Source organism: Piliocolobus tephrosceles, chromosome 10 (assembly GCF_002776525.5).
Source record: "Piliocolobus tephrosceles isolate RC106 chromosome 10, ASM277652v3, whole genome shotgun sequence".
Taxonomy (NCBI): Eukaryota; Metazoa; Chordata; class Mammalia; order Primates; family Cercopithecidae; genus Piliocolobus; species Piliocolobus tephrosceles.
The window spans coordinates 6,120,047-6,144,013 of NC_045443.1; the positions used below are offsets into that span (position 1 = coordinate 6,120,047).

The following is a 23,967-nucleotide window of genomic DNA, read 5'->3' on the forward strand; positions in this document are numbered from 1 at the left end:
CTCCAGCCTGGGCGACAGAGCGAGACTCCGTCTCAAAAAAAAAAAAAAAAAAGCTATCATTCTTCTCCCACTCTGGAACCCCTTCTCCCACTAGGGGTCCAGCCTGTGCTCCACATCCACAAGGCCCTGCTTTGCACTGGCTATGACCTACTTCTGGGAAAAGTAACTACGGGCAACTTTTCCTATCCCTCAAAAAACATCCTTAAAGCTTTACCTTACCACTTTTCTACTTAAAATCCTTCTACATCACCTTAGCTGAGTAGCCACAATCTCACAATCTGACCTTGCTTGCCTCTCCTGTCTCACATCCCACCCTAAACTCATGCACATTCTTCATTCCAGCCACAGTCAGCTACTTGTAACCCCTCAACGACTGTGCTTTTTCAACCTTTCATGCCTTAATTCATGCTATTCCCCCCTATCTGGAATGTCCATTCCCCTCTCTATACCCAACTCATAGCAATTCATTATTCAAAACAGCTCAGCATTGAACCTTCCAGGAGGCCTTCTCTGATGGATTCAGAAGCCCTTCTTGTGTGTGTCCAAGAGCCACTCTACATATGGTGTCTCAGCATTCATCATGCTGTTGGCTGACTTATTAATCATCTTTTCCAACTTGACTATAAGCTCCTTGAGGGCCAGGATTTTTTGTTACCACTGTCTGAGCTGGTTCCTGCCACAGTGTAGGTGTTCGCTGAGTCATTGAGTAGACTGAATGATGAGTGAGTTAATGAGTGAGCTCGCTATAACCACAGGGGTGGCTGCTTACTTCCTGCACTGGAGGGGCCAACCCAGGCAAACTTAAGTCCCCATGAAAGCATCCTGAGCTCAGGCTTGGCCTCTCGGACTCTGCCACAAAGCAAAGGTCTAAATGTCAGAGACTTCCCCGATGTGACTCCCTGGGCCTGTCACTGAGTTCTCCACCCTCTTTCTAAACCTTCTCCCGGAGCAGGACAAATTAAATGAAAGAAGGGCTGGGAAGTCTCCCCTCACTGCCTTACAACCAAGGAGGAGCCACACTACCCAGATGTGCTGTTCAAGAGAAGTGCTCTGGTCCCTGGAATGCAAGAAGTCAGAGAAGCCTCCTGGAAAAACATCAATTGGAAAAATCCACCGCCAACCAGCCCTTCACCAGTCCTCTCCCCTGCCGAGTTTGCTCATTGCTTGAAGTGTGCAACTCACCAGTTGTTTATGTTCCTGACCCCGAGTTCAGGGGCATCTGCAATTTAATTTGAGCCATGGATAGACAGGGCTGCTCTCTGTTGGAGGTGCAAGAGCATAAACAACCCTCCAGGCTGAACTCTGCATGGCATTCCCCAGCTCCGCCCCTACCCTGGACCGATAAATACCATCCATCACTTTCTAAGATCATCTCCAGCAGGTCCAGACAGTGGTAACTTGTCCCCAAGGCTGGAAGATGTCACTTGAAGTGAATGGAAAGAGGGTAGCTGGGATGGATTGGTAAAGATAGGGGATGAGAGGGAAAAGGGGTGAAGGCTTAGGGTTATTGGAGGAGAGAGGAGGAAAACGTTCAACAGGACCAGCGAGAGGCTTAGAGGGAGAAGCACGCAGCTATAAAGCCTGGGGATAAATCCTCAGGGGGATACTGAGGGACAGCAAAGAGGGGTCACAGCGTTGGGCATGTTCCCAGCTCATTCGCCACGGGAAGCCCACTTTGTGTCTCGTCCTTCTTCACTGCTCACTGGCCCTGCCAGCCCATGCTGGAGGTTACTGTCACTTCTTACAGACAGAGCACCCCGTATTAAATTCATCACTCACTGTCCACCTATAGGCAACACACCATTGGTTTATGTCACTGGTTGTGCAGATAAGAGCTCCAGTTACCATGAAGAGAAAATATTGAAGGCAGCATCCAATGGCAACAAGACGAGGGAGCCCTTCCAGTCCTCTTGTACACACACACATACACACACACACAAGCACACATACACAGTTCCCATGCACCACCCCCATGGGACAACTCAAAGCCATTTGGTGCAGCAGTTCCCAGGCTGGGCCCCTGGGCCTTCCCAGAGAGTATCCTGGCCTTCATGCCAGGTCCCCTTGCCATGCAGCTGCCATCTACCCTCCAGGCCAGCAGCCCCTGAGATGCCATGCAGACTTTTCCATTCATCGTCCAGAGCTCCTTAAGTGCCTCTGATACACACCATGTGTCCAACAGGAAAACACATACTCATCAACTCGACAAAATGCTCCAGATGTGATCAAAGCCAGAGAGGCAAAGAAAACAGAGATGGGGGTGTTCAGGAAGGGGGAGAGGCTGGGGGAGAGGAAGGCAGAAATCCAGGGACTTGGTTGAGGGGACAGGGGGCAGTGCCCCTGGGGTGGTGCTTCCAATGGATGAAGTCTGCAACTAGGTCCAGACTCTTCGATTCCAATCCCTGGTTGAACTTGGCCTCCCTATGAGATCCTAGGCCCTGCCCCCAGACCAGCTTCAGGATTGAGATTCTATCTCTGAAGAACCGTAGAGAGTTAGTCCTGGAAGGAATGCACTACAGCACCTGCTCTACCCTTCCTTTTTAGGTGAGGAAGGCGATGTGTAAATAGACCTACCTGGAGTGTCATGCACGGCCTCTGACTCCACACATTCTTCTAACTTCCGGGTCAGTACTGTCTGTATTAAACTTCAGTGGGTTACAGTGGCACACATTAAAGGCCCTTCATTTGAAAGTGGCCTCAGACACGATATCCCTGTCCCCTTGCCTCCTTAGCTCTATTAGAGGATTTCAGTCCCTTATAGAGTGAGAAGATGAGCCTGGGTGGCTTTTAAGACCCCTCCCAGACCTAAAATTGCTAAGCCTTCAAGATCTATGGCAAGCCCCACTCACTTAAGGAAACAGGTCTGTTTTGCTCCAAAACCTCCTAGAGTCCCTTTGCCATCACAGCTGCACATCCAATCATATTCTCCGCCTCCCCACCACCTCCCCGGGAGCTGCCTGCGTGTCTCATCAACACAGTGCTCTTCCCTTAAAGTGGAGCAAAGCAGTTAAGATAATAGGCGCTGGTGTCAAACTGATTGGGATTTGGGGCAAGTGACTTGTCTACTCTGTGTCTCATCTTGAAAATGATGGGGACGAGGATTGTGCCAAGTTCCGTAGAGTCACCATGACGGTTCAATTAGATCATGCACACAAAGGGCATGGTAAACTGGCCCTTGATGAGTACAGGCTGAGTGATATGTTCACAGCAGTCATTCACATTCCCATTAACGCAACCATCACAGGTGAGCAGGGAGAGATGCCTCATGTCCGCTGGGCACAACCTGGTGAGACCATAGGTTACTTATGATGTCAGGGGGATGAGGAGAAGGAGAGACAAGAGGCTCTGGGCTCAGAGTCACGATGGCCAGGCTGCCCACAAGCCCTTCTGCAGGACAAAGGCCATGTAGGAGGAAACCATCCTGTTAGACACAAAAAGCACAACCCCAGTTCCTTTCCAGTGCCCCAACCAGAAGAAAACCCCTGATCCTTCAACTGATAACAACGGGCCATGCCAGCACCACCCACACACGGGCACCCTCATAAGCCAAAGTTTTCAATGATGTACCCTTTCCTTAGGGTACAGTCCAAAATCCCTAACCAGCCCAAAAGCTCCTCCATGATCTGGCTCCCCACAAGTACCTCCACTAGAGACCTGAAGCTGCAGCATCCCAGTGCCCTCCCCCAGCAGTGGGGCTATACGTGGTGGAGAAGCCAGACTCAGGAGTTCAGATCCTACCTCTCTCACTAACCATGTGACTTTGGGCCACTTAATAATCTCTTTGTGCTTCAATTTCCTCTTCTGTAGAAGGAGGATGATAGTATCTATCCTGATGGGGTGTTGTGAGTTAGCAAATGCGAAGGGGTAGAACAGTGCCTGCCACACAGCAAGCATCTAACTGTTAGCTGTTGTCATTATTTTCCTCATCTTTGCCCGGATCATTTTTGTTTTGACCCATCCAGCAAATCTTATTAGTTTAAATGTCACTTCCTCAGGGAGATCTCCAATTAGTTTGGATGGCCTTATATCTCTACTCCCATTACACTTCTGTCCTCCTCTCTAGCAATCTGTGTCACGCTTCTGATTAACTATGCACTGTCTCCCCTGCTAGGTCATAGGCTCTGTTGAGGCCAGACCCAGCTGCACCATAGGTCCAGATGTGCCTGAGACAGTCCTGCCTTTTACCTGTTGTTGCAGTATAGCAGACTGGATTTGTGTCAGTAAATATTAACTCCTATACTAGCCTTCCCAGTTCCATGGATTTGTGCTTGGCCACATGACTTGCTTTGGCCAATGGAATGCGAGCAAATGTGAGATGTCAGCAGGTACCACAAGAAGTACTTCATATTTTCATTCTTTCCTGTGCTCTGTTGATTCTCTGTGGGCAGAATGTGTCCCAGAAGCCGTTGATCTAAGCAAAATGTGCAGACCTGGGGCAAACTAAACACAATGCACAGCCCAGAGCCAGGCCCAACGAACCCTCAGCCTGAAACAGAGCTTTCCCATTCAATCCAAAGACACATGAACACAATACAGAAATGACCTTTGTTATAAGCTACTGACCTTGGGATCATTTGTTATGCAACATTAATGTAATAATAGTTGACTAGTACACACAAATCATTATTAATAGTTCTCATTTTCACTCCAAAAAGTGTCCCCAGTAAGACGATAAATTAGCTAACTGCCCACCATCAGTCCATATATATCTTGTTCATCACTTTAACTCCAGCACTTAGTACAGTGCCTGGCACAGAGAAGGTGCTCCACGAACAGACCGGATTAAGTTGAACTGAATTATATGTTTGTTTTTTGTTTTTGTTTTTGGAGATGGAGTCTCGTTCTGTCACCCAGGCTGGAATGCAGTGGCGCAATCTCGGCTCACTACCACCTCTGCCTCCAGGGTTCAAGCGACTCTCCTGCCTCAGCCGCCTGAGTAGCTAGGATTACAGGCACCTGCCACCACACCCAGATAATTTTTGTATTTTTAGTAGAGACAGGGTTCGCCATGTTGGCCAGGCTGGTCTTGAACTCCCGACCTCAGGTGATCTGCCCACCTCAGCCTCTCAAAGTGCTGGGATTACAGGCGTGAGCCACCGTGCCCGGCCTGAAGTATATGTTTCTTAAATCTCTTTCCTAAAACATCAAGTCTTTGTCCCACCTGGCTGCTGAGAGGTCCGAGTCTGGGGGCTCTGCCTTCTTTTTCTTTTGTGTCATCCCCATAAAGATGCACCTGATGCCGCTAGCTGGCTGCCACAGCATCGGAGACCTAACCTTCTTAATCCACAGAAGTCAAAAGAGCTAGTATTTCTAAAAAGGATGTCATCTCATGGGACTGGACAAAGAAGGGATCACTGCAGGATGAACAAAAGGAGAGGGACTGAAGCACAGTCAGAGAGATCTACGCGAGCCACTAGCTGAGGCTTTCAAGAGATGCAGGGCCTCTGAGTAGGGCAGGGACACCCTTAGTACACGGCTTATTCGCCTCTGCCATGCAGCTTGCCTTCCTGCCCCAGGGCTGAGGACTGGGCAGAATGTCAGCCTAAGGAATTGCTGCCATTTTGTTAAGAGTTCATGCAGCTGGAAATTACACCATTGCCCTCATCCAGACTAAAATGTTCAAATGAAAAGTTAAAAATTCCAGTCCTCTGATCCCGTCTCTCTTGACTAGGTTCAGTTGAATAGGGACTGTATGAAAGAAACCAGTGAGGCTGAGCCTATAGCTCTGAGGGTTTCCCGAGTCCCTGCTGCAGGCTGAGTGACTAAGGCTGAGCTCCCCAGTCTCTTCACGGCTGAGCCAACCAATTTGCCAGAGGCAGGCAGTAATTCCTGGCAGCTACCCAACAGTCAACATCTTTGAATACCTTGAGATAATCCCAAGAAGGTACTAGAAGACAGCAGTCTCCCAGGCAGGGATCTTGAAGGTTTGTGTATTTCTTTTCCTTTCTTATGTTTGTGACTTCCAGACCCACAAAATACTGTGGTTTTCTGTTTCTAAAACAGAGGCATGTGCCTGTACAAAAAGCCTGGGCATGCCGGGCTCATTACATTGAGCTATCTTGCGGTTGTTGTAACGTGTGTTCCGCTGATGTTATTCAATGTGTTAAGACGTTTTCTGTTTATGTTGGTTCCATAGCCACGTGGTGTGGGTGGAGAACATCACTCCAGAGGATATCATTAGCAGGACTGAGGCGCTCAGGGGTTCCAGGAACATGTGGTCAAACAGTGGCTCCCGGGATCAAACAGTTGAGCCGTGTCCCTGGTAACTCACCCGATGCCAGTCCCCTTGCTCCTTCTAAAGCAAGATCAGTCCCGCAGGTCTACCTGAGATCTTGATTCCCACAGACAGAACTGCACCTGCCATCATGCAGCCTAGAGATTTTGTAGAAGACACGCAACTATAGGGAGAGGAACTTCAACAGGTCTGCAGGGGCTGAATGACTCGTCCAGAGACTCCCCAGGAGAGATGAGGGAAGAACTGAAACTCCTTGTGCCTACTCTTACCTGTCCAGCTGGGAATACAATGAGACAAAAACCCTTCCTTAAGCCCTCTGTTTTTCCACCTGCCTAAATTCCAGAGAAACCACCTGAGATCCTCTCCTGAAATTTCCCTACCATCACGTCCCTTGTCTAGCTCAGCCCCAGTGCTTTCTTCTCAGCCATTCTTCCGCCTTAGCCCCTTCTCAAGTCTCTTATCTCAACATCTCCTAACCAAGAATGCTTAAATCCCAATCTTGTAAATCCCCCAACCATATTTCTTCTCTCCTTCAAATCTCTGGTTCCTGCTTAAAACTCACCTATCTCATACATTTCATTTTTGTGTGATCTGCTACCCTGAAGCCAGTTACTAAGTCCTTCAAAGCCTCTCCCTATCTTGCCCAGCACTGCTACACACAGCTTTGTGCATTAGTTACCAATGGAAGCTACTCTGTGACCTACCCGAGAAGTTTTCTTTTGTGACTACCTTGTGTCCCATCAGTACCCTTCAAGATCACATTTTCCCCCTGCTTTGAGGCTTCAATACCACACCCAGTACAAAGCTCTGCATTCAGCAGATCCTGATGCAGGGACTGACTCTTGTGCTGTTAACAGACTCAGAGCTCTATTTTTAAGAAAAATATCTGATAGGGTGGATTTTTCATGACCTCCCCAAACAAGCAAGGGGGGCAAAAATACAGCTCTTCATAGTGAGGGCTCCCTGCTGTAGCATCCTCACTCTGGTCCCAGTGCTGAGGCCCCTTGAACTTCAGAAACGTCATTTCACTCTCACTGGGAAGCAGAAACAGACATTTCCAGCACAAAAGCAGGCCCTCTAAAAGTTCCCCCACTCGACAGAAGCCAGATTCCAGGATGAACCGTGCACAGTGCTAACTTGCTTGGGTGTCTGGTTGCCGAAGCTGCAACTGAGACAAAGCAGTAAATTAGAATTGGGAACAGAAGCTACTCAGTTGACAAAAGCAAGAAGTGACAGCTGACAATCTGACAACATGGAAGGAGTCAGAAAAAAAAAAAAAAAAAAGATCATAAAAAAATAGAAATGAAAAATCAAAAACATGGCATTCTGGGGTTGCTGAACAGAGGCCCTGAGAGTGATACGTCACTCATGCTAGGCACAAAGAGGGATGTTCATAAAGATGGCCCCATGATAAGCCAAGGTCGACTACGGTCCGCGTGCGGCCCATACCAGAAGACCACACCACCGTTTTTCCCTGGAGATGGGTAATTGAAGGGATTAACACTAGAGGGCTGGACACCCAGCTAGCCTGAAATCCGCTGAATGGAAACTCTGTGGCACCTTCAGCTACAGAGTACTGTGAAAAAACTAAAAGTTTCTAGAGTTAGACAGGCCTGGGTTTGAATTCCAGATGAGCTTGCTCTGTGGTTTTGGGAAGCCTTTACTTCACTGACCTCAGTATCCTTGCCTGTGAAATGAAGATAGCAATATCTACTTCACAGGGTCGCTGGGAGGCACAGAGGTCACAGACAGAAAATGCATACAGTGTCTTGATTTACAGTCATACAATATGATTATGCAATATCTGTCAAAGCTCTTAAGCTAAGGAAGCATATGATATTCCACCACTTTAATGAATATTATAACTCCCCCCACAGGGAGTCAATAAAATTTTATTGATTTAACGAGACCTACAGCCATCATCACAGTAGTTGTACAGCTCTTCATCTGAATCCTCACAGTAATACTGTGGGCAGGTAGCACAGGTGCTATCAGCCCTATTTCATAGCTGAGAAAATTGAGGCTCAAGAGAGAATGACTTGCCCAAATATTACAGCAGCTGGAAACAAATCTGGAGGTAAAACTGAGCTCTTTTCTCTCTTAACTCACTGTTCCTGGTCTAAAGGAATGTTCCTGGGCAGGTGCGTCAGGGTTCGATAAACACAAACACAGGCACACTATCCATCTTTTGACTGTCAGCCTCACTCCTTCTCCATTTTGTTCCAAGAATAGGGAACTCTTACTTGTTTAAATCCAACATTAGAAAGATGCCTCTCCAAATCCTTGATCACATCACTTTTCCGTCTGTGAAACAGTCCCAGCCTGCTTATGTTTTCTTTAGGTGTGATGACCTAAGTCAGACACATGTGAGGTTCTACCATGATTTGGTAAATCACTGAGTGATGCAATCCTAGTTTGGTTTTCAAAAGTGTTCTGAGAATTCAAGGGATCTATGGTGCTGCATCACATCACAGTGATGTTTCTAGAAAGAATTATAACCATCCCCAAAGATCTCTGCCTGATGCAGAGCTGATACCTCTGAGCCCATCATCACAAATGGCCGACTTTCCCTCGTGATCTTTTCCATATGATGTTTTCCTACAGCCTCACAGCTACCTCCTATAAATGTTCTCCATCAGCCTCCAGAAAACCCAGTGGTCATCTGCAAACATGGAGATTTCACTTTGAACTCGAGCTCCCTGAGTGGGGTCATGCTTACATCATCTCGGTATCCCCAGGATCAGTGTCTGATAGTGCAAAATATGTGTTGGCTTAACTGCTTCAGCAAGGTGTATGTAAGTCTCCTCCTCTTCCAACTTTCATCACCAGTGAGTCCCAAGAAGGACGATCACAATGATAAGTCTGTGTGGGGAACACATGTTGATATGAAAACGCAGAAATGCCTGCGAGTATTTGGGGTGTGTGAAAGAAAGCTTAGATATGTGAGCACTGTTGTGAACACAATTGTTATTTTCAAATATTTAATGGGTTGGCCTATACAACAGGGTACACTTGTTCTGCGCAGCTCCAGGAAGCAGAACTAAGACCAGTATTAGGGAAAACAGCAGAGTTTTCCTTCTAGTTTCATGACTTCCTAGGGGCTAGAAATGCCCAAGACAGAAACAAACTGTCCCAGAGGTAAGGTGCTCCCTATTCCAAGAAAAATCAAGCAGAGGCTGGGCATTTGCTAGATGAATATGCTGCAAGAAAAGTTCTTCATTCCTTCCTTTCAGGATCAGGTATCCAACTGTCTGACTTCTAAGCTTCATTTGTCTCTGTGACACTATGGTTTGTTCCTAGAGGTTCCGGATAATTGAAAGCTTATTGTACAATAGGGCCAAGACAGCACAAATATATAGCTTGTCATATTTTTCAGACTAATATCAGTTTTTCCTCCCCGGGGCATGACATAAGCTGATCCAGGAGGTAATGAGCTGGTGCCAGACAGCTCCTTCCTTCCCCAGCTCTGCCCTGGAATTCCAGGTGGCCACGGGGAACTTGTGGAGCCTCCTGGTGCCTTGGGATCCACCATCTGTATCATGTGGCTGATCTGACGGAAAGGAGGATGAAAAGTTTAAAACAAGAGCCACCATCTCTGGAAGGCTGTTGTGAGGCTAGACAGCCACTCTCAGAAGTCATTAGCTGCCACCTTGAACTGGAGCTGGTAGCATTGTACTCCAACTCCTGTTTCCATTGGTCAACCACCAGACCAACAGCCTTCCTTCTGAAAGGGTACAACTGGAGGAGTGTGGCACTCCGTGGAGGACATGAGAGAAAGGAGACTGGAGCAGAGCCTTTCCACAGTTTGATGGGATTAACAGCATGACTTATATCCTGATCTATAAAATGGACCAGAATGTAACAGCACAGAACATAATCATCCTTGTTTCTGCTTCACCTCAACCAGCTGCTGCTGCTTTTTTCTGTCTACTTTCTCTCATACCCTCAAAGGTAAAGGAAGAATAGTCTTCAAGCCTATGAGGTATATTTCCTTCTAGACTGCAAAATGTTTTCTAGCTAAACTCAACCTCTAAGTGATAAGACCCGTGCAAATGCCATAGTGCTGATTCCACGTGTCATCTCTTCTTAGCTTCCCTTCATGCATCCAGCCTCATTTCCTTCCAACCCTGGATTCCCTGCTAATTCGTGGGGCAGAGCAAGGGACTTGGGCCAGGTTGGCAGGGAATCCTTACAGACAAGGTCTGCAAGCCAAGTTCTTGATCTCACCACTCCCAATCAACAATGAGGAAGGATCTGGCTTTGAGTCAACGTGATTTTCAGTCATTAATATCAGGCTAAACTATAAATCCTTCCACAGGGCAGTCCAGGCTGGTGATAGACACACTCTTTCAACCTCAGTCGTCCTTCAGAAAGCAACATTTCCGATTCGAGGGCCACCTCTTCCAGGAAGTCTTGTCTTATTCCTCTAGCAGCAATTACTCTTCAAATGTGATCCCATACTGAGAGGTTTGAACATTATTACAGTCCGGAGAGCCCTCACTGAATCCTGTCTTGCACACACCTGTCTCCCTGCCTAACTCCTAGATCTTAAAGGCCGTAAGTTCTCCCTTCATCGCTGTCGCCCCTCCCCATACTGCCAAGCAGAGAGACTTGCTCACTGCAAGCATCAGTGAATGTGTGTTGAGCTGAACTGCCTCTCTCAATCCCAAAGAAAAATCAAGGAGAAAGCAGCAGGACTAAGGAAATAAGTAATCACGGATTGATCAACGTTCTTCTCTCTCCATTCCCTCCTCTAACCCAGCTGTGGCCTGGCCAGTCCCTCCCCGACCTGGCCTGCTGAGAAGCCTCCTAAGAACATGGCCTCCTCGGTCTCCCTCCAGGGGGCGCTCAGATGGATCACAGTTCAGGAGGGTGGCAGCGGAGCCCAGAGAGGAGGAGGGATGGATCAAACCACGCAGTCTCTGGCAGCAGCGCCGGGGAACCCTGGCAAGGACAGTGACCTGTGCCTTGCAGTAGGAGTGAGATCCCATTCCTGGCATGTCAGGCTAGACAGGGCTGGTAGAGATGTGTAGTAAGGTTGGGGCACAGTGCCACCCCAGGGCTCCTGAAATGGTAACCCCATAGAGATCACTCTCAGATCCTCGTGGAAGCTGTTCCGTATCTCCAGGCTCCAAGCTGGGACATGTCTGAGAGAACTCCAGAGCTTCCACATGTGTGGGCTTCATGCCCCGGGCCTGACTTTAAGTGCAGGAAGCCTCACTCATGAAGTGAGCACCCCTGGAACAGGTGGGAGTGAGTCAGGACCATCACCCCTCTTCAGACTACAGGCCTAGTTTGGTACAGTGAAGCTCCCCATGCATTATCCCCTTGGTGAACTCCCACAAGTCAACAGATTGCAATCCCTCTGAGCTGAGTACAGTTCTAGAACCCTCTCTTTCCCATGCTGTCACAGGCAGGCAGCGGCAGCTGCTTCAGAATAAACTTTTTGTACCTAAGTTTCAGCAGAGCATAGTCAGAAGAGAAAGCAAACTCAGAAGATGCTTCAGACCTATTGTTTTGTCTCATTCATATCAAAACGTCCAAGCTAAGAAAATCAACCTGGGAGCAGATATTAATTTTAGTAAAAAGATAGATTATAGCCCTGACTAGTACTGGATCAGACCTGTACAAATCCAAAAGTCCTCCAGTCCCCAAGTTTTCCCAGAAAATAAGGGCCGTTTTCCTCCTGGGTTTTAGGGCATTGAACCAGAGAAGTGCAGGCAGAAATGTCCTCCTCCAGCTGTGAGGACCCTCTTCCAGCTCCCTAAAGGACTAGAAGAGCCATTTCGGTCTAGCTCAGGAGTCATTCCTTATATTATCAGTCACAACCCATGTTTCTGCCAGGGCACAAGTGCTGCCAGCTGGAAGTACCCAGGAGGTCTTCTGGATTGGGGTGCACTCACTCATCGAGGTTCCTGCTGGATACCTCCCTAGGGAACTTTCCAGAGAGCTCTCACACACACTCACACACACACACACACAATCCTCATTCATACACACTTTATGCACACACTCACATACACTCACACTCTCACACTGACACACACTCATGAACACACACATACCCACCCACACACACACACACATTCACACGCTCACACACACACTCGCACACACACCTACACAAGCATGCACACACACTCCACATGCTCATACACACCCGCTCACATTCACTCATGCACGCTCACACACACACCCTCACATATACACAGTCTCCCAGACACAAGTATTCTCTGGCACGCACGCGCACACACACACACTCACACACTCACGTGCACTCACACACACACCCACTCTTGTACATACACAACACACAGAGACACATTCTCACACTAACATGTTCTCACACTCACACTAACACACACTCTCATACCGGCTCACACTCACAGGCCTGCAGGCCCCTGGTCTCCAGAGCCGAGGCAGGATCAGGAGGAGAGCCCTATGGGGCTGGAGGCCATTAGCAGTCTCACAGTGCAGCCTGCTGGGCACGAATGACGCTGCAGCCGGGTGGAGGCAGGGGCCAGGGGTGCAGGGAAGGGCATCTTGCCTCCCCTCTGTCGACTTTCAACATCCAGGAATGGTGTCTCAGACCCCAAGACCCAAAATGAGGCCTGAAGGCCTGCGGAAGGGGAAGGAGAGCTAGTCCTGGGGCCTTCCACATATAAACAGGTCTCCCGCCCCATGAGCTCTCAATGGCTCACGCAGAGGTTTTAGAATCTTCCAAACAATTGGCACAGAGGAGGAGCACCAGGGCTCCAGAGGAGGAACAGAAGCTTGGCGCTAAAAATGAGGAGCTGAACACCCAAAGCAATGGGTGGGAAAGACCTTGGCCAGGCCTGTGCATGAATTATCATGTTCCGCCTGTGCCAGATTCCCCTGCTCCGTCACTCTTCCAGCACAGACCATATGAGGGCAACTTCTCTGTGAGGCACACAGAGGGTGCCATGCATGGTAGTAACTAGTCATGGAGCAAAACTGTCACGGTGTGGGGCCTGGGATGGCTCAAGAAGGGAGCCACAGGCTGAACTCTGCAGGCAGGTGGGCACCGACAGGAGGTGGCAGGAATGATGGAGAGGAAGTGGCAAAAGGGAGAAATGGTGCCGAAGAAGAATCCCCAAGACTGAGAGTTAGATTGGGAAGTGGGAAGTGAGAGTGAGGCCAGTCAGGGATTACTGAGGTCTCACGTTGTGTCATGATGAAGAGGAGGAAGGAGAGGACTTGGACAGAATCAGAGAAAGCAAGTTGGGACCATTTGGTAAAGGAGCGTAAAATGAGGAGTTTGGTGTGGAGCTCAGCGAGTGTAAGGAGCTGCTCCCTGCACGCTCCAACCCACATCTCTCTCTACAAGTTTTCCAGGTACTTGCCCACCTCTGCCCCTAGCGTCCCCCACCACCATCCCTTCCATCACTTCTCTTGCCAGCAGTTTCTTGAGGTCAGAGAGTTCCTTATGCCACGGGGATGACAACCACCACCACCATCTGCCTTGGCTCCCCACACACATGCTGCTCAGTGTCCCATTCTCCTGAGGTTCCTTCCTCCTCTCCCTCCTGACCAAGCCTTGGCCTTGCCCAGGGGCCGTGGGAGTGTTCCGGGCCTTCTGATCTGTGAGGAGCTGTAGACAGCCTCCGGCCCTGCTCCAGCACACTGTGCCCTGTCTAGACAGATCTGAGCTCTCCATCCTCAGGAACCGCCAGGCCCCAGAGCAGGGCTCCCCTCCAAAGGCAATACTTCCCCTGCAGGTGAGGCTGCTTTGGTGGCCAAAACCGAGTGCATATTGGAGCCATTTCCCACTCAGCTGGCGGCGAGTCACCTGAAGTCTCTGGGGGAAAAGACAGGGCTCTCTGGTAGGGAGAATTTTTATTTTTTAATCATACTTTTTAAAAAAACGAATGAGTAGTTGGAGAAAACAGGCGACAGAGTGGGTGGCCACTTGAGATCCAGAGAGAAAGATCAAAGCCCACCAAGAATGGAATGATCAGCCTTGGTGTGGCCCAGAGAACAGTCTAGGTGGCCCATGCCACATGAAAGGCAGCCAGGGGACGGGAGACGGGGTGAAGGAGTCTCGGTCACAGGCCCCGCATGTCCCTGCTCCCCCACCCAAGACCTTGGTTCACAGTCCTCAGCTGGAACAAACACCTGCTTCCAAGAGACATCCAACCAAGCTCTGTCCACTGGGAGGGCCGCTGCATCTCTGTGTAGGAGGTGAGCTGCCCAAACTCTGGCCTCCATGAGGCTTTCTCTTTCCAAGAAGAAGCTGGAATTCCTCCCTCTAGACTCGATTCTCCTGGCTGCTGCCCCTCTCACAATCCCAGCCCAGGGCAGCCAGCCAGGAACATGCTCTATTTTCAGGCTGACTAATTAGCTCATTAGGTGACTGCAGGGCAGTGAGTCCGCCATGTTCGCGATGGCGCAGCCTCCTCCTGCAGGCTCCGGCGGCCCATCTTTTCCAAATGAGCACATTCTACCATGTGAACCCACAGATCCCTCAGCTCAGCCTCCCAAGTTAGGACAACCAGGACCCTGAATATCAAAGAGGAATTGGGACTTGCCCAAAGAAATGGTAGCACTTAGTGGCCAGGCCCAGACCAGAACTCACGTCTCCAAACTCTCAGCCCAGTGCTTTCACACAGTGCTGCAGCCCAACATTCCAGTCAGAAGACTGAGTTTCTAGAGCCCTGAACCCATTTACTGTCAGACTTATGGCATTCCAGCAAGTTCTTTCAAAGGACTTTTTACTAATGTTCAACAGAAGCTGGGGAAATGTCCAAAATGCCAGAAAACAGGAATCATTCTGTGACAACAAGCAACGGAGGAATCCCAGGGCCCAGTCTCTCCTCCCTTCTAATGTGGAAAAGCCGTAAGAAATCCACATTCTGTCAGGCCAGCCAGCATACTCCCAAAGTGATTTGCCAAATCCACCCTTTCCTGGATCAACACTGGCACTTGGGCATAACCCAAGAATCAGCTTCATCCAGGTTCTTCTCTAGACAAGACTAAGGAAAAGAAGTGGGACAGCTCCATGCACCCCTCCCAAAGAACAGGCAGGGAAAGAGACCACAGTGTTGAAGACCTCAAGGTGGAGGTCATGGTCTATCAATCCACAGATCTTTTGTGCCACACAGGCTCCATGTCCTTCCTGTGTCCCCAGCTGCTTCCCCACCCATGGGACGCAGACGAGGGGATCACAGAAGCTAGAAAAGAAGATCCCTCCACGTGAGCAAAAGACTACCGGAGTCAAAATGTTTGATACATCTTTCAGGACTTGCATCTCCAGGATCCTTCCAAAAGTTCCCTACCACCTCTTACCTGATGAGGTCAATAGGTTGGAACTTATAGAACACTCCATAGCGCGCCCATTCTTGATACAGCAGCTAAACAAAGAAAATAAGGAAACAGGTTAGAGGTAGAGATGGGAAACTTCACCTGATTTTGTCCATCCTAACAAGTCAGAATTTGATCCCCAAAGCCCAGCTTTGAAGAAATTCTCATGAGACATCCACGGGGAGAGGTCCAGAATCAGGAGGCTATGGAAACTGGCTTCTCCTTCCCCAAACAATAGAGGTGAACTTTATCACACTCTGCGGCAGTCCTGCACCTGATTAGCAGAACCCCGTCTTCTTTATTCCCATGTCTTGCCTAGTCCAGCAAAACGAGCCCTGATGTTCGTGATTCACTCATTTAACAAGTATTTAGTGACATCTCCTTATGTGCCAGGCACTGTCCCCACACTGGATACAGCAGTAAGCTTACACCCTGGTGTGGAGAGACAAATATAAACATATAAACAGATAAGATTTGGAAATCTTAATGAAGAAAAATTTATCAAGGTCAGGGAGTAGAATGTGAAGGAAGGGAGAGGAGTGGGGTGCTACTGTAGACAGGAGGGCCAGGGAAGGCTTCTCTGAGGAGGTGACATTGAGCTGAGACACAAAGGAAGGGGGCAGGGTGTCCCAGGCAGGACACTCTTCTTGTGCAAACGCCCCAAGGCAAGTGCATATGGCATGTCCCAGGAAGAACAGGGAACCAATGTGGCTGGGGCAGAGTGAGCATGGGGAGAACTTGGGAGACAAAGTCAGAAAGAACCAGGATGGCCAGATCACTTGGGGATTTGTAGGCCATGCTAAAATCTTTGTATCAACACTGGATGAAATTTGGATTTTGAAGGGAGCCACTGGGAGATCTGCAGTAGAGGGGCAAAACAATCTGAGATTGCAGAAGGCTCACTCTGGTTGCTGTGTGGAGAACAGAATGATCAGAGGCATAGGGAAGTTATTGGAATGGTCCAGGGAAGAGATGATGATGGCTTGCACCATGGGGGCAGCAGCAAATACAGAAGAGCTAGTTGATTCTGCTTAGATTTGAAAGGTAAAGCCTGTAAGATTTACTGTTGGATTGGATGTGGGATGAGAAGAAATAAGAACTTGGCCTGAGCCACTGAGTCATGGTGATGCCTTTTACTGAAATGAGAAAGACTGTGGGAAGGACAGGTTAGTGGGGGTAGAATCAAGAGCTTACTTGGGGATGCATTTTTTGAGATGCTCTTTGGGTATCCAGCGGCATGGCGAGCAGCTAGATATAACAATCTGAAGTTCAAAGAAGAGTCCAGTACATTTGGGAGTTATTGAAGAGGAAGACATTTGTAAAGTCATTAAATGATGGATGTTATCACCAAAGAAGAGATAGTAAGTACAGAAGAAGCCTGAGGTCTGGGCCCTGCGCACGCCACCATTTAGAGGTCAAGAGGGTAATGAAGAACCAGTAAAGGAGAGAGAAGGAACGGCCAGTGATGTGGAGGAGAACCAGAAGTGTGTGGCATCCAGGAAGCCAAGGGGAGAAAAGGTTTCAAAGAAAAGAAGAGGATAGCTGGGCGCGGTGGCTCACGCCTGTAATCCCAGCACTTTGGGAGGCCAAGGTGGGCAGATCAGGAGGTCAGGAGATCGAGACCATCCTGGCTAACACAGTGAAACCCCGTCTCTACTAAAAATACAAAAAACTAGCCGGGCACGGTGATGCGCGCCTATAGTTCCAGCTACTCGGAGGCTGAGGCAAGAGAATGGCGTGAACCCGGGAGGCGGAGCTTGCAGTGAGCCGAGATCATGCCACTGCACTCCAGCCTGGGCCACAAGGCGAGACTCCGTCTCAAAAAAAAAAAAAAAAAAAAAACCAAAAAGAAGAGGACAAGCGGTGTCAGATGTTGTTAATGGGTCAGGTTAGATGAGCAGTGGCCGCTGGATTCAGTGGCTTTGAGGTCACCGATCACCTTGACAAGAGTGGCTCCAGGAGAGGGGTAGGGGCAAAACTGAACACATCAGGCCAGGCTATCTGGGAATATTTCTGCAGCAACTTTACCAGAATCAGCGTGTGTCTCACTAAACCTGTGTATCAATTCCGGTAAATAAAATCATTCAGTAAGGGATCATCATGAGACCTCATCTACATACCCATGCGGAATCAATATTGGTACTTTATTAAATTATTTGTCTGGAATTGACAGATTTATAATACAGCTGCTATTTTGTTACATTATTTATGCTCCTACTACATCACACACAACTCATGAGGAAATCTGTCAAGGAGAACCTACTCTAATCGGGTGCTTCGGAAGCCCATCTGAACATCAGCCCTACAGGGAGCCATCCTGTTTACCTAAGAATCTTTAAAGACATGACATTAAAATGGAAATGAGAACCAGCGATCTCACTTAAGGGTGGTAGACTTTTACTGTCACAATGTCTTCCAGCAACTGCAAAACAGGACCAGAAACTACACGGGTCCTAAAGAGGCAAACTGCACCAGCAGTTCCACCACATGCAATGGAGGAAACCCAGATACAAAAACGGGTTACTCAGTGCATGAAGGCAGAGGAACATCTGAATTCATGAGCACTGCTGCTGCTCACTCCAGGGCGGTGGCTAACCTAATCTTATTGTTATTAATACATCTCCTCCTCCCACATCTTGGGTGCTTCTAATGCTTGAGTTTTGACTCTCCTGAGTGCAAACCCTGGGCTCTCCAGCACCTGGTTTTCACAGTGACATCATTTGTGGCCCAAAGGGAGATAAGCTTGCATCAGGAGATGCAGGCAGGGCACCCTCTCGAGAGCTATGGGACGTCACTGTCTGCCTTATAGGCCCTGACCTCCAGAGCAAATTCCTCCCCAAGTCGTATGCCCAGCCAAAACTTGAGCTTGAGAACACCTATCTGCCACTGCCCTGGAGGAAAAAACGAAAAATGTTCCAAGAATCCAGTATGGCCTCAACTGAGAGCTGACCTCAGAAGCCTTTTCGCTGGCTGAATCCCAGACCTGCTGAAAGAGACTTCCAGAAAGTCCCTCTCTCCCCATGGTCTCTTTTAAACACAAAGATGTATCCATGGCTTGTGGATATAGGTGAGGAGGAGCCAAGAGAACTATCTGGGCTTGATATAGAAAAGCTAGAAGCATACGGAGGAGGCAGTGATCAGGCAGCCTCTGAAACACAGAGCTGGAGCGACACAGCACCAAAGCTGGGAGGCGGTGCAGCAATTATGCCTGGATACCCAGGCTAGCTCATATGCCTTCTGTCACCTGCAGGGGAGGCAGGGAGGGAGGTGGAGAGTGCTGGAGACCCTTCCCAATCTTTAAGAAGGTTTAGTCACGGATCGTGCTGAACTCCAGCTTGCAGGGCCCCAGAAGGGACCAGCAGGCAGGGTGAAAAGAGGCACACTCTCGAGTCCTGCCCCGTAAGGACCAGTATGGTGTGAGTAAAGCACAGACACGTAACAGGCCCTTTAAACTTGCAGAGTCTAGAGCCTTCTAATGCAACTCTTAGTGAATCCCCTTTCTCCTTTAGAGGTTCACCATGTCCTCTCTTTACCAACTGGCAAAGCCAGCAAATACACCAGGGAGGGACTACTGCTCCTTCTTAATGGACAGTGCCTGATTCCAGAGTCCTGGACGTAACCCCAGATTTGTCTGTCTGCCCCAAGCGTTTACCGCAGGAACCATCACACCTGGTGGATGAGAGCATAGAAGCAGGAAGTTTGGCTCCCCAGGAATCACATTTGACAGAGGTCATCAATTTAAGGATTTCATGAGACTATAAAGGAACTCAAGTGTTAAAAACTCTTTGCAACAACCCTTTGTAATGCCAGAGAACATCAAGGTGTTTGGGACTCATGGTCCTCTCTGAGGCCACAAGCTCCTCAGACAGCAGCTACACCTGAGACAGGCAGAAAGACGCTGTAGCCCCCTCGGAGGCATTTAAGAGACGGGGGCAGCCTGAATGGAAGAGACTTGGATTCTACTCCCAGATGCTACACTAACCTGTTTGAACATTTTAGTAAGTAACTCCACCTCTCCAGGTCTCAGCTTCTCCATACAGTAACATGAAAGTCGTGCAGCATGGCAAAATGAATCCCCAGTTGAAACCAAGAAGAAAAGTGCCTTTCTTGTTAGGAAGGCAAGTTTTAAAATTCAGGACTGACTCTCTCTCCACAGTTTTCAGTGGGTCACTTACTAACTATCCACTAGGGAAGACAGCCACCTGCAAAGGCTAGAAAATCCAGGACTAAGGGTTTCCAGAATGCTAAAGGAAGTCACATCCAAAGTTCTACTTTGAGTTCTCCCCTGTAAGTGGATGAAGAAGCTGCAGAGAGTCAGTGAGAGCTGGGGAGCCCTGAGCAGATGGTGACAGCCACTTCTCGGGGAATTTCCAGGACACTAAACAGCATTGGCAAATGGGGAACTAGGCAGCTGCTGGAAGCCAGGAGGGACCCACCTACCCCCAGGCTGCTCCCTCTTCCAGTTGTCCTGGCTTCTAGGAAGGCAGGAAACCCTTGTTCTCAAGAGGGAGGAAGCTTCTTTTTTTTTTTTTTTTTTTTTTTTTGAGACAGAGTCTTGCTCTGTCGCCCAGAGCTGGAGTACAATGGTGCGATCTCGGCTCACTGCAAGCTCCGCCTCCCGGGCTCATGCCATTCTCCTGCCTCAGCCTTCCCAGTAGCTGGGACTACAGATGTCCGCCACCACGCCCAGCTAATTTTTTGTATTTTTAGTAGAGACGGGGTTTCACCTTGTTAGCCAGGATGGTCTTGATCTCCTGACCTCGTGATCTGCCCGCCTCAGCCTCCCAAAGTGCTGGGATTACAGGTGTGAGCCACCGCGCCCGGCCAGAAGCTTCTCCTTAATGACCCTCCAGGAGGGGAAAGGAAGAGATGTCCAGCCCCTGCCTGAGTCTGAGTCACGGAAACTGTACAATAGCACCAGCTGAGCTTCAGGAGAGGGAGACTGACATCCTCTAGGGCCTCTCGACTTGCCTAGAATCTGCCTGCAATGAACCTGGCCTTGGGGAGATCATGGGAACAGCCACAAATTGTAAGGAAGAGTGAAGGAGAACATCCAGGTGCTGGCAGGATGGGCAGGCTGGGACAACACGGTGAATAATCCCTAGAGGCCCCAGAGAGGCCACCCTACACTGCAGCTCCCAAGCCTTCTCCATGTCCTTCATTGTATCAGCCTTTTGGAGAAACATTTTGTGATGGGAAATTTTTTTGTTAAAAGGCACTGCTGTGGTTAACAGTAATTTCGTATCTTTCCAAAGACAAATACATATTTTTATATCTACAACATAGATATTGTAAATAGTCTGTAATTTACTTCTTCCATTACTGCAGGTGACAGAAGGCTGACTGATTTCTCCCATGAGTTGCGGTGTGTTCCGGGTCTCCGTAATGTTCCTAGACAGGCTGGGGTCACCACCACCCAGCAGGAGTTTTCTTAGGCAGGCAATGGATGGTGATCACCATTTAAAGGGAAGGAAGGAAAAATTAGAGAGTGGGAGGACAGAAAATGGTTGGGCGAGAGAGGTGAGATGTGGCGAGACATGCTTTCTCCTTTTCCTTTAAATCTGATGCGGGACTTTTCAGGAAATTAAACACCGAGACTATTAGCATCGGATAGAAAACAGATGAGTTAAGACATCGCCACACTACAGCAGATTCCCTGGGCAGGCAGAGAGAGGACATGTGTAAGCAATCACTGCAGTATTTCTGGAAAAGACCTTTTATGTTTTTAATACTTAACACTTCATAACAGGGACTAATAGGCAGGATAAAAAGAAGCTGCTCGCAAGGCAACGTGGGGCATGCATGATTTTCCAGACAACAGAGTGGGGGAGGGAAGTTGCTTGAGCTTCAGCTCCTCATCCCTCCCACCATCGCCCACCCTCCTCTGCTCACTAGAGTTGCTGAAGGTGGGGAGACGCCAGCAGGAGGATGGCACGAGGGGATCGTTGCTGCATCCCCACTGAAGAGGTTGGGGCCACGTTCCTTCCACTAACTGTAACCTCCAATTCCTAGCTTTGAACTACAAAGCACAACTGAGCCTCCCTCACACTCAGATTGCTCATCCGTAATTTGGGAGTGGCTATACTCCACCTGCCTGCCTCAGAGAAAACAAGAATCACCTCAAGTTGACCCTCCAAAAGCCGTAACGGCACGGATCATCACATGTTTTAAGCAAGAACCCTGGATTCGAGGGCCAGAGGTGTTCCGAGCCCCATCTCTGTTTCCTGTGGCTGTGTGACCCAGGCCAAGGTGCTCAAGCTTTCTGTGTCTCCGTTTCCGCACCTATCAGTTAAGGAATTTGGACAGCCAATGTTTCTCAACTGGTGCTGTCTTGCCATGGGAAGGTGGGGTGAGAGCTGTGTGGTGGGCATTGGATATATTTCAGGACAGTTGGCATTGTGGTTCTCCAGGCACTAAGTGCAGTAACAACCACACTCACATTTCCAAATACCTGGGTGGGGGAAAATGGGGAGCTGGAAAAACTGTTGCAAAGTAGATAAGCAGGTAAAGAGAACATCTAAGGCACTTCTAGCCCCTTCCACACCCACCCGTAGTCTCTCATGCCCAAAGTCCAAGATGCTGCATGAGGCAGGCTTACCTTCCTGTCATTCATATCGTCCTCTGGACTATTGTATTCACCCTGTGGGAGAAAAAGGGATGCTGGATAAAGCCAATGAAATTACCAGAAACAGGTGCCAAAGGAGAAAGGATTTTCTTTTTTTGTTTTCTAATATCATTGTTTTTCACTCCCATATAAGGAAGGTCAAAAGCATGGCATGGGCCGGGCGCGGTGGCTCAAGCCTATAATCCCAGCACTTTGGGAGGCCGAGACGGACAGATCACGAGGTCAGGAGATCGAGACCATCTTGGCTAACACGGTGAAACCCCGTCTCTACTAAAAAATACAAAAAACTAGCCGGGCAAGGTGGCGGGCGCCTGTAGTCCCAGCTACTCGGGAGGCTGAGGCAGGAGAATGGCATAAACCCGGGAGGTGGAGCTTGCAGTGAGCTGAGATCCAGCCACTGCACTCCAGCCTGGGCGACAGAGCGAGACTCCATCTCAAAAAAAAAAAAAAAAAAAGCATGGCATGGTAAGGGGCTGATACTCCATTTTCTTAGCCATCAACACTTGCCACATTTCCTGGAATAACTTCTCACACAAAGATGCGCCCCCCTCACACACTTCAGATATCAGCCTATGCCCCCTCGTAGCAATGCAATGGCAGAGCTCCAGACTTTAAATGGTTTAGCCCATCATGTGAAAATCACCCGTGCCATGACATGCTCACTCTGTCCATAACTGCAGAACTTAGCAGTGCATACGCCACTGCAAATATGTCAGGAATGAGGAGATTCCCATCAAAAAAATTCCTGCTGGGCAGTCAGGGAGCCCCACCTCAGCAGTCTCAAATGGCACTACTGCATGGCAGGTGCCCAAGACCTGACCAGTCTGATGAATAGTGAAGCCAGGGAGCATTTAGCTGAAGGACCAGTTACATTCTCATGAGTTGTCTTGAAGAACACCATTGCATTGTATCATGGGAAGTTCGTAACATTATTGTTCATAACATTATCTCCAGTCAAGGAGAGCTTGCATTTCAGTCATTCTGTTTTCTTTACTTAACCAAACCATCGTACAAGGAATTCTGAGAGATTTTCTTCAAAAAAAACTTTTTTAAAATAATGATCTTTCGTTAATATGTAACATGCTAAGGAGGAATTTCACATCTGCACAAAACTCTCACATACAAAAATACCACTTTCAGGCAGCTACGGGTCTGACAGCCCAGGTTAGGGATAACCCAGGCCTTTCAGTCTCCTTCCACCACCATCCACCACCCTCACCAATATCTCCTCCCTTTCATCCCCTCATGCCACATCTGTATAGTCACACTTTTGCTAAAAACAAAGCCAGGGAATACAGGGAAAGCTCAGACAAAACCCAGTTTATTTTGTCTTCTGGGGAAATCATTGGCGAGACAGTTTGAGATGATTGGCAAAAATCAAACTGGGGATTATTGTCAACAATGAGCAGTCCAGGGTCAGCCAAGGTATTTTAATGTCATCATTCACTCCTGCCTCACCCTGCAGGTATTCACCCGTTTCATTGCCACTGAAAAGTTGTGGTTTTCAACGTTTTGAAGACTACAGAGAGCACGCTGTTGAAAATAGTACTTACGTCATGAAGAGGGTAGGCAGCCTCATAAATATTGTTTGCGATCAGAGAGTTAATACCTACGGAAGAAAGGGAGATGAAAATAGTAACTCTGGGGCAGGCGTTTCTCAACGTAACCCTTGTTTTTTGATTAAATTCTCACATGCCCCCCACCTGAGAATCAGTGCATCCTCCTCGATATCAGCCAGGCTAGAACCTTTTGTCAAGCTCTGGTTCTTAGTATAAGAACAATATTT

General features: G+C 48.6%; 1 protein-coding gene across 1 annotated transcript in view; it reads right to left on the reverse strand.

Annotated features, from left to right (window-relative positions):
* ANO2 (anoctamin 2) overlaps positions 1 to 23,967 on the reverse strand; it is a 364,608-nt gene that overhangs the window by 221,967 nt on the left and 118,674 nt on the right. Inside the window, exons 9-11 of the mRNA XM_031936252.1 lie at positions 23,735 to 23,790; positions 22,155 to 22,196; positions 15,542 to 15,606 (exon numbers count right to left, since the gene is read on the reverse strand). Coding sequence (XP_031792112.1) covers positions 15,542 to 15,606; positions 22,155 to 22,196; positions 23,735 to 23,790 — 163 coding nt within the window. The remainder of the gene's footprint in view (positions 1 to 15,541; positions 15,607 to 22,154; positions 22,197 to 23,734; positions 23,791 to 23,967) is intronic.